The sequence below is a fragment of the Ochlerotatus camptorhynchus genome, unplaced genomic scaffold (genome assembly GCF_037179485.1).
Source record: "Ochlerotatus camptorhynchus isolate MF236.1 unplaced genomic scaffold, CSIRO-AGI_Acam_v1.1 ptg000245l, whole genome shotgun sequence".
Classification (NCBI taxonomy): Eukaryota; Metazoa; Arthropoda; class Insecta; order Diptera; family Culicidae; genus Ochlerotatus; species Ochlerotatus camptorhynchus.
The window spans coordinates 170,240-185,659 of NW_027040735.1; the positions used below are offsets into that span (position 1 = coordinate 170,240).

General features: G+C 38.8%; 1 protein-coding gene across 1 annotated transcript in view; it reads left to right on the forward strand.

Annotated features, from left to right (window-relative positions):
- Positions 1-4,755, forward strand: part of Su(var)2-10 (E3 SUMO-protein ligase Su(var)2-10) — a 39,539-nt gene extending 34,784 nt beyond the window's left edge. The window contains exons 2-7 of the mRNA XM_065226147.1: positions 1,980-2,143; positions 2,201-2,744; positions 2,804-3,044; positions 3,132-3,237; positions 3,305-3,433; positions 3,497-4,755. Coding sequence (XP_065082219.1) covers positions 1,980-2,143; positions 2,201-2,744; positions 2,804-3,044; positions 3,132-3,237; positions 3,305-3,433; positions 3,497-3,668 — 1,356 coding nt within the window. The 3' untranslated portion in view covers positions 3,669-4,755. The remainder of the gene's footprint in view (positions 1-1,979; positions 2,144-2,200; positions 2,745-2,803; positions 3,045-3,131; positions 3,238-3,304; positions 3,434-3,496) is intronic.
- Positions 4,756-15,420: the final 10,665 nt, after the last annotated feature.

Here is a 15,420-nt window from a genome sequence, read left to right on the forward strand (position 1 = left end):
TGTGTCCTCTTGCATTGGAACATCTGCTTCCCCACTCCACAGCCCAAACATTGAAGTCTCATCCGATGACTAAACAAATTTCAAAACCATATAGGGTAGAGCACTACTTCGTCCTAATCGCCCATTTCCGTTCTATCGATCAGAAAAGATCAATAATATCAATGGTTTCACCATGCACACATCAATAATAGTTTTTTTTCTGATGCGTAAGTTCATTAGCTACTACATAAATCCTGTTAGAGCGCATTGTATGAATATTTACGCTCATTGTTGTCAAAACAAAAGAAGCCCTCCTATCGAATCCCCTTTTTCTACGTTTATCCGTAGGACGAAGAAACTCTAATGGCGTTTCAATGCGTTAGGATGGAATTGAAACTCGTAGAACGAATTTAGAATCAAGAAGCAGTGATTTTAAACAATATCTCAACGGTACGTATGGAAAGATGAATAAATTTAGAAGTCAGCTTTGACAGAAATATTCCATTTTTTGTTTAAACTCATTCAAAAAAGAGAGGTAAATCGCGGGTTGTGCTTAGTAGGACGGAAATTAGATCAAAAACCCTACGTGCCAGATTTGGAAATAATATTTTTTTTTTTAATCTGAAAGTGTGTTTATGATACCATTATCCATTTGATAAAGGTAGAGCGAACATGTGAGCAGTGTTGGAAAAGTTCACCCTTGGTGAACTTCGTGAAATATCGCGATATTTTCCAACGCTGCATGCGAGGCTTATTGTACGTAAAAGTGACCTCGAAGTGGTCGTGAATTACCAGGCATTCTGAAATGGGTATTTTAGTTACAGCGTGTACGCATATACGTATTTTTTTTGTGTATTTTCCGAAGTGTATATTTACAATTCAGCTGATTTATGAAATTGATCGCCCCTCGACATCAAAAAACGGCTTCTACACATCTACCGAAAGCATACGGATCCTCCATTGTTTTGGCCGGATCTGGCATCTGCTCACTATGCTTCTGCTACGTTGGAGATGCTCAAGAAGGAAAAAGTCGACTTTGTCGTAAAATTCCAAAATCCCCCAAACTGCCCTTAACTGCGTCCTATCGAAAGATACTGGGCAGAATCTAATGGGCGGTATCAAGAAAAAAGTCCTAGCGTTCTTCAGAAATAAGAAGTAAACATTCAAACTCACGTGAAATCGGTTATATGTGTGTTGATTTTCATTTATATAAAGTAAACTTATGAATTTGTTCGAAAATAAATATTTTCGTTTGAGAAACAGGAGTCTACTTTTATTAATGAACACAGTCCTTATATATAGCGGAACAATGATTTTTTATTTAAAAAATTGTATCTCCGAAACGTCTCCTCCGAAATCGCTTTTTAATTAAAAATATTAAAATAAGAAGTTGTTGAAACCCTCGCAGTGAAGAATAAGCATTTGTGACGTATTTATTTCATACAAAATCTAATACTTCTGAGTGTTGTAATTTTCCTTAAAACATTAAAAAAATCTTTTATTTGAGGGGTCAACCACAATAATCGATCCAGCTGCATTTTTGAAAAAAAAAATTGAATTTTTGGACCACCCTAACACGGAAATAGTAATGGCGGAATAAAAAAAAATACGAGTCAAGTATTTTTTGATAAGGACGAACTATACGAATTTTCACGAAATACTCCCTATGTAATTGCTGATATAGGGGAAATGGCTCTAATGTTGGCCTATGAATCTAAGATTGGGCCCATCGCTAAAAATCTGCTATTTATCAATTGTATCGAGATGAACGCGTCATTGGGACGGTACTAATGGATATTTTTGGTCGCTATTGAAAATTCAATCGATTGCTGAATTTATGTATGGGCACAAATTAGGGACACTTAGGCCGACATTACATACATTTCCCCTATATTGTTAAGTTAAGCTCTCTGCAAAATCAATGAAATAACACAATAATAATAATAATAATAATAATAATAATAACTGTTGTTGGTTTTAAATATACTTTTTTTTTATAGGACATAGTACATCAGCTTCGTGTATCTGATCTGCAACAACTACTCGGCGACAATAATATTAGCCGAAGTGGCCGCAAAAGTGAACTCATTGAACGTGTATTGACACTAGTTCGTCAAAATATATCAGCTTTAAAGTACAAAGTTCGTGATCTACACAAAAAAGCGTATGACTTCATATTAAAGCTTCTAGAATATCTCCATAATTATTCGATAATTTTCAGCCAAGCAGAGGCAGAAGCCTTAAAAACTGCTGCAGAAGCCCCATCGGCAATAACCACTCAACCAATACAACTTCCTATTCTTCCTCCTGAACCACCAGTCATCGCACGCGTGACACCCAGCATGTATCAGCAGCAGTATGCAAACACCGTACAGAACGACAACCGTAGTGGGCAGGTTCATGCCAACGGAATTGTTCCCATTCCATATCCTGAAACGACCCCCAATCCAGGGTATCCAATACATCCTGATGTCAAATTAAAAAAGCTGGCATTCTTCGATGTGCTTGCTACATTATTGAAACCAGCAACATTGGTTCCCAGTAATACCACACAGCGCATACAAGAAGGTTCATTCTTCTTCCATTTAACTCCTCAACAAGCAACTGATATTGCGACTAACAGAGATATTCGAAATGCAAATAAAATCGAACATACTATACAAGTCCAGTTGCGGTTTTGTCTGTTGGAGACATCTTGCGAACAGGAAGATTATTTTCCTCCTAACATTGTGGTAAAAGTAAACAACAAGCTATGTCCACTTCCTGTAAGTATGAGTATGTTATTGTAGACATTTGCAATGTCGACAAGTTTGTTTTGTTTTAGAACCCAATTCCAACAAACAAGCCCGGTGTGGAACCGAAACGTCCTCCTCGGCCCGTAAATATTACACCAAATGTTAAGCTCTCTCCGCTGGTGGCGAATCACATTGCCGTTTCTTGGTGCACGGAGTACAATCGAGGTTATGCTGCAGCTTGCTACCTTGTACGTAAGCTGACATCATCTCAGCTCCTTCAGCGTATGAAGACAAAGGGTGTAAAATCGGCAGACTACACACGCGCTTTAAGTAAGTAAACATAAAATTGCATCTACGTATAGCGGTATCAGGTATTAATTTGTTTCATCAATAAATTAAATTACTATGCAATAACAGTCAAAGAAAAATTGAATGAAGATGCCGACTGTGAGATTGCCACAACCATGTTAAAAGTTTCTTTGGTTTGCCCGCTTGGAAAGATGCGAATGGCAACACCTTGCCGGTAAGTCGATTCTTACGCATTTATGTGCCATGCATGAATAAAGTGTGGAACCTACTCTTTTCCATAGATCTTCGACTTGTTCGCACTTGCAGTGCTTCGATGCGTCACTCTACCTACAGATGAACGAGCGCAAACCAACCTGGAATTGCCCGGTATGCGATAAGCCGGCTATCTATGATAATCTTGTAATCGACGGGTATGCTGACACCTTGATCGTCTTAAACAACACACTTTGCTCATGTGTGCCTTATTTTCATAGCTATTTCCAAGAAGTTCTTGCATCCAACAAACTCTCCGGTGAGGATAATGAGATTCAACTACACAAGGATGGATCATGGAGTACCCATGTGAAAAGTAACGATACTTGTAGTTTAGATACACCTAGCAAACCGGTCCAAAAAGTTGAAGTCATTTCGGATGACATTGGTTAGTATGTTATTATAGAGCTTTTTCGTAGACTACAATCAAATCAAACACATATTTCACATCTCATAACCTTCATTTTTATGTAAAACAAGCACTGAGATAGCTTAATAATTATCAAAATTATTAAGAAAATTACATAAAAACTTAGCAAAATATGAAAATTGTACAACCGTTTTTTGTGTGATACATCCAGCCATCTATCCAGTTTTCCACGCTTGGCAGCCTGTATGCTGTATGAATAAATGTATCCTTTACAGTGGTTTTTTACTAACGGGTTGTTTACATGCTGTCGTTTGTAAACCCATGGTTATAAGCATGATGTAAACAGTTGTTCGGTGCTGATTAACATTGACACATTTCTGACTTGACCACTTTAATCGGATTACACCAATTTTGGTTAATCAGCATTATGAACCAGAACATATGTAAACAGGCTATAAGGGCCGTTTTCTTCACCAACTCCGCTTGTTTGCTCCGTCACAAATGCAAATGTCATACCTAAAATCGCAATATTTTCCGAGATCTACTCCCTAGAAAACTCGAAGTGACATTGCAAGCCGATGATTTGTGGATCGTATCACCTTAAAACAATCTGGAACAACTTAAATACCTCGAAATTTGATAGTGGCCCTTATTACCGATGTCACTTCACGGTGAAGTGACAACTTATCACTCACGGTGAAGTGATTCCCATTTGATTTACACGGCAATCACTTCACCGTGAGTGACAACTGGTCACTTCACTTCGTTTTCACCGTGAAGTGACACCCGTAATAAGGCCCAGTGTTGATCTATCAATAACTCGGTAAACCTGATTTACGCTAAGCCTCACTTAAATTTAAACGACACTTTTAAGACTCGCTTAAAAATGTAATTTCTTCACGTTAGCTTAGCCATTTCAGGCTTTCGCTACCGTAAGCCCGGCTTAGCGAATTTTCTAATACATTATTAACATCATTTTAAGCCGACGTGGGTTTCACTGTTGATTGCACTGCACATTAGAATTGTAAACTACCCGTTTGAAATTTATTTGAGTGGGGGAAATGGATGTAATGTCGGCCTAAAGTCCCTTATTTGGGCCCATACATAAATTCAGCAATCGACTAAATTTTCAATAGCAACCAAAAATATCCATTAGTACGGTCCCATTGACGCGTTCATCTAGATAAAATAGCTAAATAGCAGATTTTTAACGATGGGCCCAATCTTAGATCCATAGGCCAACATTAGAGCCATTTCACCTGTAAAGAAAATTCCGTCAAAAATCGGATTTGGATTTTATGATTGGTCACGAACACATTTCATTGTTAAGGGAACACGATTTGGAAGCCCTTGATGCTGATACCACTTCGCATTTTATGGAGGATAATTACCAGAAAACATACCAAAGTGCTTTCCCTAATAATATTTGTATTATTATTTTGCTTAACGACGGGTTCGGGGTATCATTCAAACCATTTGTGGAATATTTCAATCATTTGGGTTATTATTCGTTTATTGTATTTTTTAAAGGGTCCCCATGTTTGCTCCGTCGCAAATGCAAATTTCATACCTGAAATCGCAATATTTTCCGATATCTACTCCCTAGAAAAATGGCATTGTAAGCCGATGATTTGTGGATCGTATCACCTTAAAACAATCTGGAACAACTTAAATACCTCGAAATATGATAGTGTTTACCCTGTTTACAACATCTTTGGGTCTTGGCATAGATTGCAACCTGGATTGCAATTATATTTAATGCTGTACAAGTAATAATACCTAGCTGGACTGTTGATAATTAAACGCATTTTAACTGCACAAAAATTGTAAAATAACCATACAAGAAGAGAATAGCGAAAATACATTTTGCAATCCAAACCTAGATTCAAACAACGCAACAATCTTATTTATTATGTGTTATCACGCTTATAAACGGGTACCATACACAAATGATATCACTCACAGATCGTGCGACTATGTATAACGTATCTATATCCAGTCTATAATAGACTTGACACTTATGGTTATTTTATATGCGGGTAGTAATCAATAAGAACAAAATGTAGCTTGAAGCATGTTCACCAAACATAGATACAGCCATTTGAAAAAGCAATTTTAGACATATTGGGCAAGCCTGCTCTACGATTTCATTCATCCCGCAGACTGTAATTGGTAAAGGTATTGCCGAAGCCGACATTTCCCCAATGTTCCATGGCAAAGTTCAAGTGGTTGGAACAGTGTTTTAAGCGATCACCGTAGTCGACGCATTTTCTGTGATAATCGGCTGCTTTTGCTTCCGACACTTGCAAAACAAGCCATCAAAGTACAGTGCCAACAAAAAACCAGGCATAACATTTGATAACGGCACAAAAGCATTTGTAAACGAACTTTCTATGGCCCTTTACACGCGAATCAAAGTGAAACAAAGGAAACACATTAACACTTGTGCCATACACTGTCGCACTTTTCACTATTAAATTTTAAACAAAGGCATCTCAGGATTTGATAGTCAGAAATTACAAGAGTTCGGTAAACTGATTTGAAATTTACGGTACACGTTCGGTAGTTTTTCACCGAATTCGGTGTTTGTCTCATTTTACAGTTTGTACTGTAATTTTTTCACTGAGTTCGCTAATTTTATAATCGGATTACCGGAAATTCGTTCAAATTTTACGGAAAATTGGTAAAATTAATTCTGCTTACCGAAAAATCTGTAATGTTCTTCGTTCACCGAATATTTTGAGTAATAAATTACCGAACAAGCAAAACTTAGCTGAGTGTGTAGGGTTGCAAATGGGAAACCACATTATTCAAATGTGAAAAAGACAAAATTCTTCTTCATCTCCTAAACTCAAAAAATAAATCATATTTTCAATGGAAAATATTCATTCCAATTTCACATAACTTTCATGTGACCTCATAATTGAGAACTTCACTACACAATCACATGAACTTTATGTGTCCAATGAAATGTATGTGATTTATCACATAGATTTCATGTGATCACATGAATGTTATGTGCATTTCTGATAAAAATCATTAATTTTGTAATTGTAATTGTAATTGTTCAGTGCATAGGCTGTGCCTTCCGCTAAGAAGGCTTATCTAGGGACCAACCCCCTAGTCTATACACCTACTGTCCTTCCCGTTGCACTCGTCAGCTCGTGCGATACTCTAGACACACATGGGTGGTCGTATCCGGGTCCTCCCCTGGATAGGCTCGTGTCCGTCCAGGTTCTGGTACATTAACTTATCTATATGCATGGTAATTATACTTTTAAAACTCACCTTTTGATTATAATGTCGAAAATGCTGAAACTAAATAAAGGTTAGCGATCCATATAAGGTGTGTGCTGCGACGGAGTAGTAATTGAAGGAAATGAGGTTCTGATGTGAAGTATAGGTAATTCTAAAATAGGTAAATCAATTAATCATTAGCTGCTAACAGTTACTAATAAATGGGTACGATAAATCACTCATCAATGAGTATTGCCACTCCCACTGAAAAATGGGCAAAACCTTAATCATAAATGGATATTCGATTCCTACCGTGTATTTAAAGTTAAGTTAGGATCTTATCAAGCACACACCTTTTACGATTCTTATCCTACTTACGGTTTCCTGCACATACGACTTTTCCTAGATACAAGCTTCGTCCAGTATACATTGGCTGTCTCCAACCGGCATGATCCTTTCTGTCTGGTTCCTCTTGCCGGTGCAAGTTTAATTCTTCTTTTCTTGTTCGAATTTTCTCCTATTGAACTTCTGGTCGTGTTCCCATTTGTCCTCAGGCAGTTAATATTAGTACATTATAGGAAGAAAGAAAAAAATAGAACAAGTTAAGTGTGAGTCGCATGCATTGGTTACTTATTTGGGTCATGGTGTTGTCTTCCCTATTTATTTGCCTCTATTCGCTCTCATATCGCAACGTTTAACTAACCCCCTTCCCTCACACTATTATGGTCGGAAAAGAGAACCCATATTTAGTAATCTATCGCGAACTGCGATGCAGAAGATATTAATAGCAAACTAATCTGGAACTGGTCTAAGACATATGACCCAGTGAGTATTGACACCTCACACTGTTGTGAACGAGCACGGACGCGAGATTTACTAGAGTATTAAATACAAAACGCAAATTCAAAATAAAACTTGACAAGACATCGTCAATCCCCTTATTCTTGGGCAGGGTCTGACGATGTGAATCTGATTTTGATCAGTGAACGGGACCCATATGGTACATTTTCTCACTATGAACCTGTCATTTCCAGCCTATCTGAACTATTTAATAAATGGAAACCATAACATGGGTTACGCTCCTCCTAAGCGGGCCCTCCGCATCCTATCTCTGTCTTATCTCAAATGCCAATGGTTTGAATGTATCAATATATACATTGGAAATGACGTTCAATCAAATAAACCCATACCCATATAAAAGTAATTATGTTTATAATATTCATCATCGGGGCATTAAATAGTCTGTTGATGTAATAAGGTGGTATTAAACCAATAAAATGTCTAACAGATCAAGTATCCGCCCCATCCCCTACACAATCAAAAGTTTAATATCGCCGCTTAACGCTCGCTTAGCGTTCCTATACCACCTCAGACTACTGATTAATTTAAGCGACACTTATCTTAAGCCCGGTGAATTTTAAACTTAATAATGGTGCATTGTAAAATTGTGTAAATTTGCAGTATTTTTGACGTATTACATCAACAGACTTTTTTAATGTCATGATTATTTGTTTCATCGAACTATAAAAAAGAACAATGGATCACATCATTCGAGCAGTTTAAAATGACGTTTCCTACCACTCGAACTTTAACGTGGAACAATATTTTAGTATTTTTTCTTCTACAACCTCGAGAAAATAGGGTCTTATTTGTAAAATGCTTGAAAAATCTGAAATTGATTGTTTCATTTCCGTAAAATCGCTGGTAGAAGGTCGTCCCAAAACTGCTCGACAATATGATTAATTGATAACATAATTCGAGCAGTTTGAAATGACGTTTCCTACCTTTGTACATTGCCGTGGAACATTATTTAACGATTTTTCTTCTAGAACCTCGAGAAAATAGGGTCTTATTAACGCTCTTCATATAAAAAAATCAGCATGCCTGTGGTAGAACAAGCTGAAACAACGGACAATAAGGCTTTAACACTCCGAATACGGTGGGTAAAAAACTTTACGCCGACTACGAAGCCTCCGAAAAACGTGTAACGGCAAGTTTGCAATGGCACAACTTAGCCATTTCTTAATGAATTTCAAAAATTGTGGTACCTTTAGAATTCCTAGGGTTTATAGATGATTTTGATTGCAAAGAACTTGAAAATAGAGTCGTCTACTTTTTTAAAAAGCGAAAAGAGTTGTTACACGTTTTTTAAAGGTGTGTTTGTAGGGTTTTGCAAGTGGCGCAAGATCTGTAATTTAGATTAATGGACACAAATGTTCACAATTAGCCAGAATACAGTCATGGTTCCTATATATGGATCCTGGAGACAACGGAACGATCCTCGAAAAATTCGGAACATCCGTAAAAATGGTCAATCATGATCCTGATCCTAGACCTCTGCGGTTTTTTTTTTTTGAAAACATTAGGAACTGATACAAAAAAATATTTGGGGTCGTGACATAAACATGTACTTGAATGGCCATGGGACCGTCCTCCAGAAGATCCGCAACATCCGTAAAAGTGATCAATCCATGAAACTGATCCTACACGAAACGAAAATCAATTATTTATCCATGTGTTTCACTTATACATTTTTGCCAAAAAATCAGCCTTATACATTCCATAAGACAAACCACATAGGTTCTATAAGAATGCATAAAAGGTATGTGTGACCGCTTATACATTTCATTTGACACATGATCTCCATTAACTTTTTGCAAGACGTCTGCTTATTAGTTGACTTATACATTTTATGAATAATCAGCAATAGAAATTTGCCAAAAGGTATAAGGAGATTTCTATCCGTGTAGAGCTCCGTGTTTTTTTTTAACATCAGGATTTGTGATATAAGAATGAATTTGGATCATGGACCCAGATGGCCATGGGACCGTCCTCCGGAAGATCCGGAAAATCCGTAAAAGTAGTAAATCCACGATCCTGATCCTAGAGCTCCGCGTTTTTTATAAACATTAGGAACTGTGATGATAGAAAGAATTTGGGTTTGTGACACAAACATGAACCTGGATGTCCATAGGACCGTCCTCCGGAAGATCCGGAACATCCGTAAAAGTGATCAATCCATGAAACTGATCCTAGAGTTACGCGTTACTAAAACACTAAGAACTGTGATGATAGAATGAATTTGGGGTTGTGACATAAACATGGACCTTGATGGGTATGGGACCGTCCTCCGAAAGATCCGGAACATCCGTGAAAGTGGAAAATTCACGAAACTGATCCTAGAGCTCCGTGGTTTTCTTGAAAACGTTAGGAACTGCGATATTAGAATGAATTTGGGATCGTGACATAAACATGGACCCAGATGGCCATCGGACCGTCCTCCGCAAGATCCGAAAATTCCGTAAAAGTGGTCATTGAATGAAACTGACCCTAGAGCTCCACGATTTTTTCGAAATCACTTGGAATTGTCATATATAAATTAATTTACGATCGTGACATAAACATGTACCTAGAAGGCCATGGGACCATCCTCCGCAAGATCTAGAACATCTTTAAAAATGGTCAATCCTTGAAATTGATCCTAGAGTTCTACGTTTTTTTCGAAAGCATGTGGAACTGCGATATAAGAAAGAATTCGGGGTCATGACATAAACACGTACCGGAGACGAACCAGCCCAGGGCTGAAAGTCTGCTTAATAAAGATAAAAAAAAACACGGACTTGGATGGCCATAGGACCGTCCTCCGGAAGATACGGAACATCCGTAAAAGTGATCCAGAGGTTTCTTATATCACAGTGGAGGACAGCCTCATGGCCATCCGGATCCATGCTTAAATCGCAGTTCCAAGAGTTTTCGAAAAAAAACACGGTTTTTTCACAGTTTCATCGATGATCCAGTTTTACGGATGATCAGGATCTTCTGGAGGACGTTCCAACGGCCATCCAGGTTCATGTTGATGTCTCGACCCTAAATTCTTTCATATATCACAGTTAGAAGTGCTTTCGACAAAACTACGGAGCTCTAGAAACAGTATCATGGATGGGCCATTTTTACGGATCTTCCAGACGACTGTCCCATGGTCATTCGGTTCCATGTTTATGTTAAGACTCCAAATTCATTCTAATATCACAGTTCCACGGTTTTTCGTTCTTGGATCAATTTTATGGCTTGCAATCGGGCTAAGGCCTTGTTGTCCTCTGCTGTCCGAAGAAGTCGTATCAACTCTACTCGATCCATGGCCAGACTTTGCCAGCCTCGTAGTCTGCGAAGGATCCGCAGGTCGCCTTCTACTTGGTCGATCCACCTTGCCCACTGCGCGCCTCTTCTTCTTGTTCCTGTTGGGGTGCTTTCGAGAACCATTTTCACTGCGTCGTCGTGCGACATTCTTACGACATACCCAGCCTACCGTAGTCGCCCAATTTTTGCAATGTGAACGATGGATGGTTCTCCCAACAGCTGGTGCAATTCTTGGTTCATTCGCTTCCTCCACGTTCCGTCATCCAAGGGCGCGTTTGTCCTCCACGAGCATAGTCACGGTCTCGTGGCTGTAGACGCCCACCGGTCTAATCAGCGTCTTTTAGATAGTCAACTTCGTGGCGAATTTTATTCGACCGGAGCGTCCTCCAGAGTCCAAAGTAGGCACGATTCCCTGCCATAATAGGTCTTTGAAATTCTCTGCTGGTATCATTTTCGACGGTCACCAGTGAGCCCAAATACACGAACTCATCGACCACCTCGATTTCGTCACCGTCAATCTGAACTCGGGGTGGGAGGCTAACATTGTTTTCCCTAGAACCTCTTCCTTTCATGTATTTTGTGTTGGTTGGAAATGCTAACATGAATTTTTTGCCTGTAGACTTGGAGACATACTTCAAGTCTCCGCGTACATCGTACGGGTTAGGCAAAAGATGTGCGTCTAACTTAAAAAAAAACTGTCGCATTAATGGCCCTTCGCTCATTTTCAACTTCAATTCAATTTTCATGCTGCCGTACTTTAACGGAACTATCCATCTACTCTCTTCTAAAGATCATTCTCTAGCTAATAAATTATCACACTAAAGCTTCATGTTAGCATTTCCAACCAACTCTGAAAACGCTAACTTCGCGTATGAAGTAACATAAAAACACTTTGAATGTATTTTGTGTTTAATGTGTTGATGGCAAGTCCAATCCACCTAGCTTCAGCTTTCAGTCTGATGTACGTTTCCGCCTTCGCCTCAAAGTTCCGTGTCATGATGTCGATGTCATCGGCGAAGCCAAGAAGCTGGATGGACTTCCTGAAAATGCATAATCTGCCATAGCTGATCACGATCGATTGTGTCGTATGCGGATTTGAAATCGATGAACAAATGATGTGTAAGCAAGTTGCATTTGTGGCATTTCTGCAGAACCTGCCGAATCGCGAATATGAACCCATGAATCCCTGCTGGTATTGCCCAAGAAATCTCTTGCAAATGGTGACAATAGATTTTTTGGATCTTCCGGAGGACGTTCCGATGACCATCTGGGTCCATGTTTATGTCACGATCCCAAAATCATTCTATCATCACAGTTCCTAACGTTTTCAAGAAAACCACGGAGCTCTAGGATCAGTTTCGTTAATTTTCCTCTTTCACGAATGTTCCGGATCTTTCGGAGGACGGTCCCATGGACATCCAGGTTCATGTTTATGTCACAAGCCCAAATTCTTTCTATCATCACAGTTCCTAATGTTTATAAAAAAAACGCGGAGCTCTAGGATCAGGATCGTGGATTTATCACTTTCACGGATGTTCCGGATCTTCCGCTGGACGGTCCGATGGACATCTTGGTCCATGACCCAAATTCATTCTTATATCACAGATCCTAATGTTAAAAAACGCGTAGCTCTAGGACCAGTTTCATGGTTTGATCACTTTTACGGATGTTCCGGTTCTTCCGCAGGACGGTCCTATGGACATCCAGGTTCATGTTTATGTCACAAGCCCAAATTCTTTCTATCATCACAGTTCCTAATGTTTTCAAGAAAACCACGGAGCTCTGGGATCAGGATCATAAATTTACCACTTTTACGGATGTTCCGGATCTTCCGCTGGACGGTCCGATGGCCATCTTGGTCCATGACCCAAATTCATTCTTATATCACAGATCCTAATGTTAAAAAAACGCGTAGCTCTAGGATCAGTTTCATGGATTGATCACTTTTACGGATGTTCCGGATCTTCCGCAGGACGGTCCTATGGACATCCAAGTTCATGTTTATGTCACAAGCCCAAATTCTTTCTATCATCACAGTTCCTAATGTTTATAAAAAAACGCGGAGCTCTAGGATCAGGATCGTGGATTTACTACTTTTACGGATGTTCCGGATCTTCCGGAGGACGGTCCCATGACCATACAGGTACATGTTTATGTCACGACCCCAAATATTTGTTTATATCACAGTTCCTAATGTTTTCAAAAAAAAACCGCAGAGCTCTAGGATCAGGATCATGGATTGACCATTTTTACGGATGTTCCGGATTTTTCGAGGACCGTTCCGTTGTCTCCAGGATCCATATATAGGAACCATGACTGTATTCTGGCTAATTGTGAACATTTGTGCCCATTAATCTAAATTACAGATCTTGCACCACTTGCAAAACCCTACAAACACCTTTCAAAAAAACGTGTAACAACTCTTTTCGCTTTTAAAAAAAGTAGACGACTCTATTTTCAAGTTTTTTGCAATCAAAATCATCTAGAAACCCTAGGAATTTTAAAGGCACCACAATTTTTGAAATTCATTAAAAAATGGCTAAGTTGTGCCATTGCAAACTTGCCTTTACACGTTTTTCGGAGGCATCGTATTCGGAGTGTTAAAAAGAGATTGCAAACTATGCTTTCTCTTTCTAAGAATGCATATCGAATGGAATCATTTTTGTGTCGAGTTCACTCTCAACTTGATTTTCGAATAGTCTCGCAATATCAAAGGAGCTTGTAAAATCAATATCAAACATGATATTTTGTTCCAATATCACGCGTGATATTGCGAGCGCATGAGAGCAGAAAAATATCAATTGATTTCTGATTTTGCCAACACTGTGTGTTACAGATACAAAACAGTGTGACTTTACTGTGTACATCGATCAAATTTCTAATTATGCGGTAACAGCCATCGTCGCCGCAGCTGTAAGTATTAAACATTTCCCATTTTTCTCCAAATACAGTAGCTTCCGTAGGATCCAACGCGCTATGGGCTACCTCGTCCTGCGATTCATTGGCGACAATAAAAACGGTAGATATGTTTACCGAAATGGCACGCCTTTATCCGAAATGAACTAGCCTAATGGCCTGCGCATGTACATATTGCACGTACCTACCTCTTAGTTATTTCTTGACATCGATTTCTGCACTTGCCAATAAACTAAACAAACCCATTTTAGATACGAAGAATATGTTAATACATACGAAAAAAAATTGAATTGGTGTACAACCGTTCACCTCACCCGATATGCAAATAAGCTGCGATTTAAAGCTGCTACCAATTGACATGTTGATAAGCGCAGCGATGATAACAACCAGGAAGATTATTTGCAAGTTACATCTAAACAGTAGCGCAAATAGAGCAAGTGTCGTTCCTTTCAGCACAAACAGTTAAATGTACACATTGACGATGGTCGGCATCAGGAGTGTCTATTTACAAACCCGTGGACGTGTCAAATTACCAAAAAAAAACAGAAAATATACAAATATAAGCGGGGGGATTTCCTGCCTGTTAGTTCGTTATTTTCACTGCTGGCCTGCACGCTAAACGATGTGTATAGGCCTGTGTTATTCGCATCAATTCTCCACACATCTGTTTCATTCGTTTAGCTGCGACATGCAATTCAATCTGGCAGGGTTATTATGCGCCATTATAGCAATTCGAAACGAGTTACATAAGATATTATGATGTCTAAACCCTTCTGCCACCGTTCTGCATTCTGACCTTGATTGTGGATAGGTAATTACTTTTCGAGCCAAAGCAGGTGCTATGTAAATCACAACCGTTTCGTAGCAATGAACAGGTTTTTTCCTCTTACCGTGTTAACGAATTCGGCAATATCCGGTGATATGAGGTAATTGCCTTCGCACCAATCTACAGGCGAACTGCCACGCTCCAAATGTTCCCAGGTCATCGGGGCTATCGCTGGATGTGGTTTCCTACCTTTCTGGGTCTACAATATCTAAAATGGAAATTATAACAAACAATTCCCACGGTCATCTACTCATACATACGAATAAGAACAAAGATACATTACGTTTTGTGTGACCTTCTTCCTTTCCTTAACTAGATGAACAATTCTTATTTATATTATAATTATTATTGTGGTTGAAAATCTTCAAAATAGAAAACAATCAAATCAAAAAACCATGCTTAGACTTTTATTCTCCATTCATTAGTATTGTTCATTACCTGTCTGGGAAACCTGGCACTGTAGATGATTTCGAAATCATGCAGAATATGCTCTCACTGATGGCTTTTCACGGGCGATTATTTTTTTTTTTTTAGTTCAAAGCTGATTTAAATTCTGACTACATGTGTCAACTAAATCTCAAGAAAACAGTAGTTCCTTGCAACTAGTGCAGTGAAAAATTCCAATTAACCGAAAAGAAGCATTCTTTCCACGACTAAGA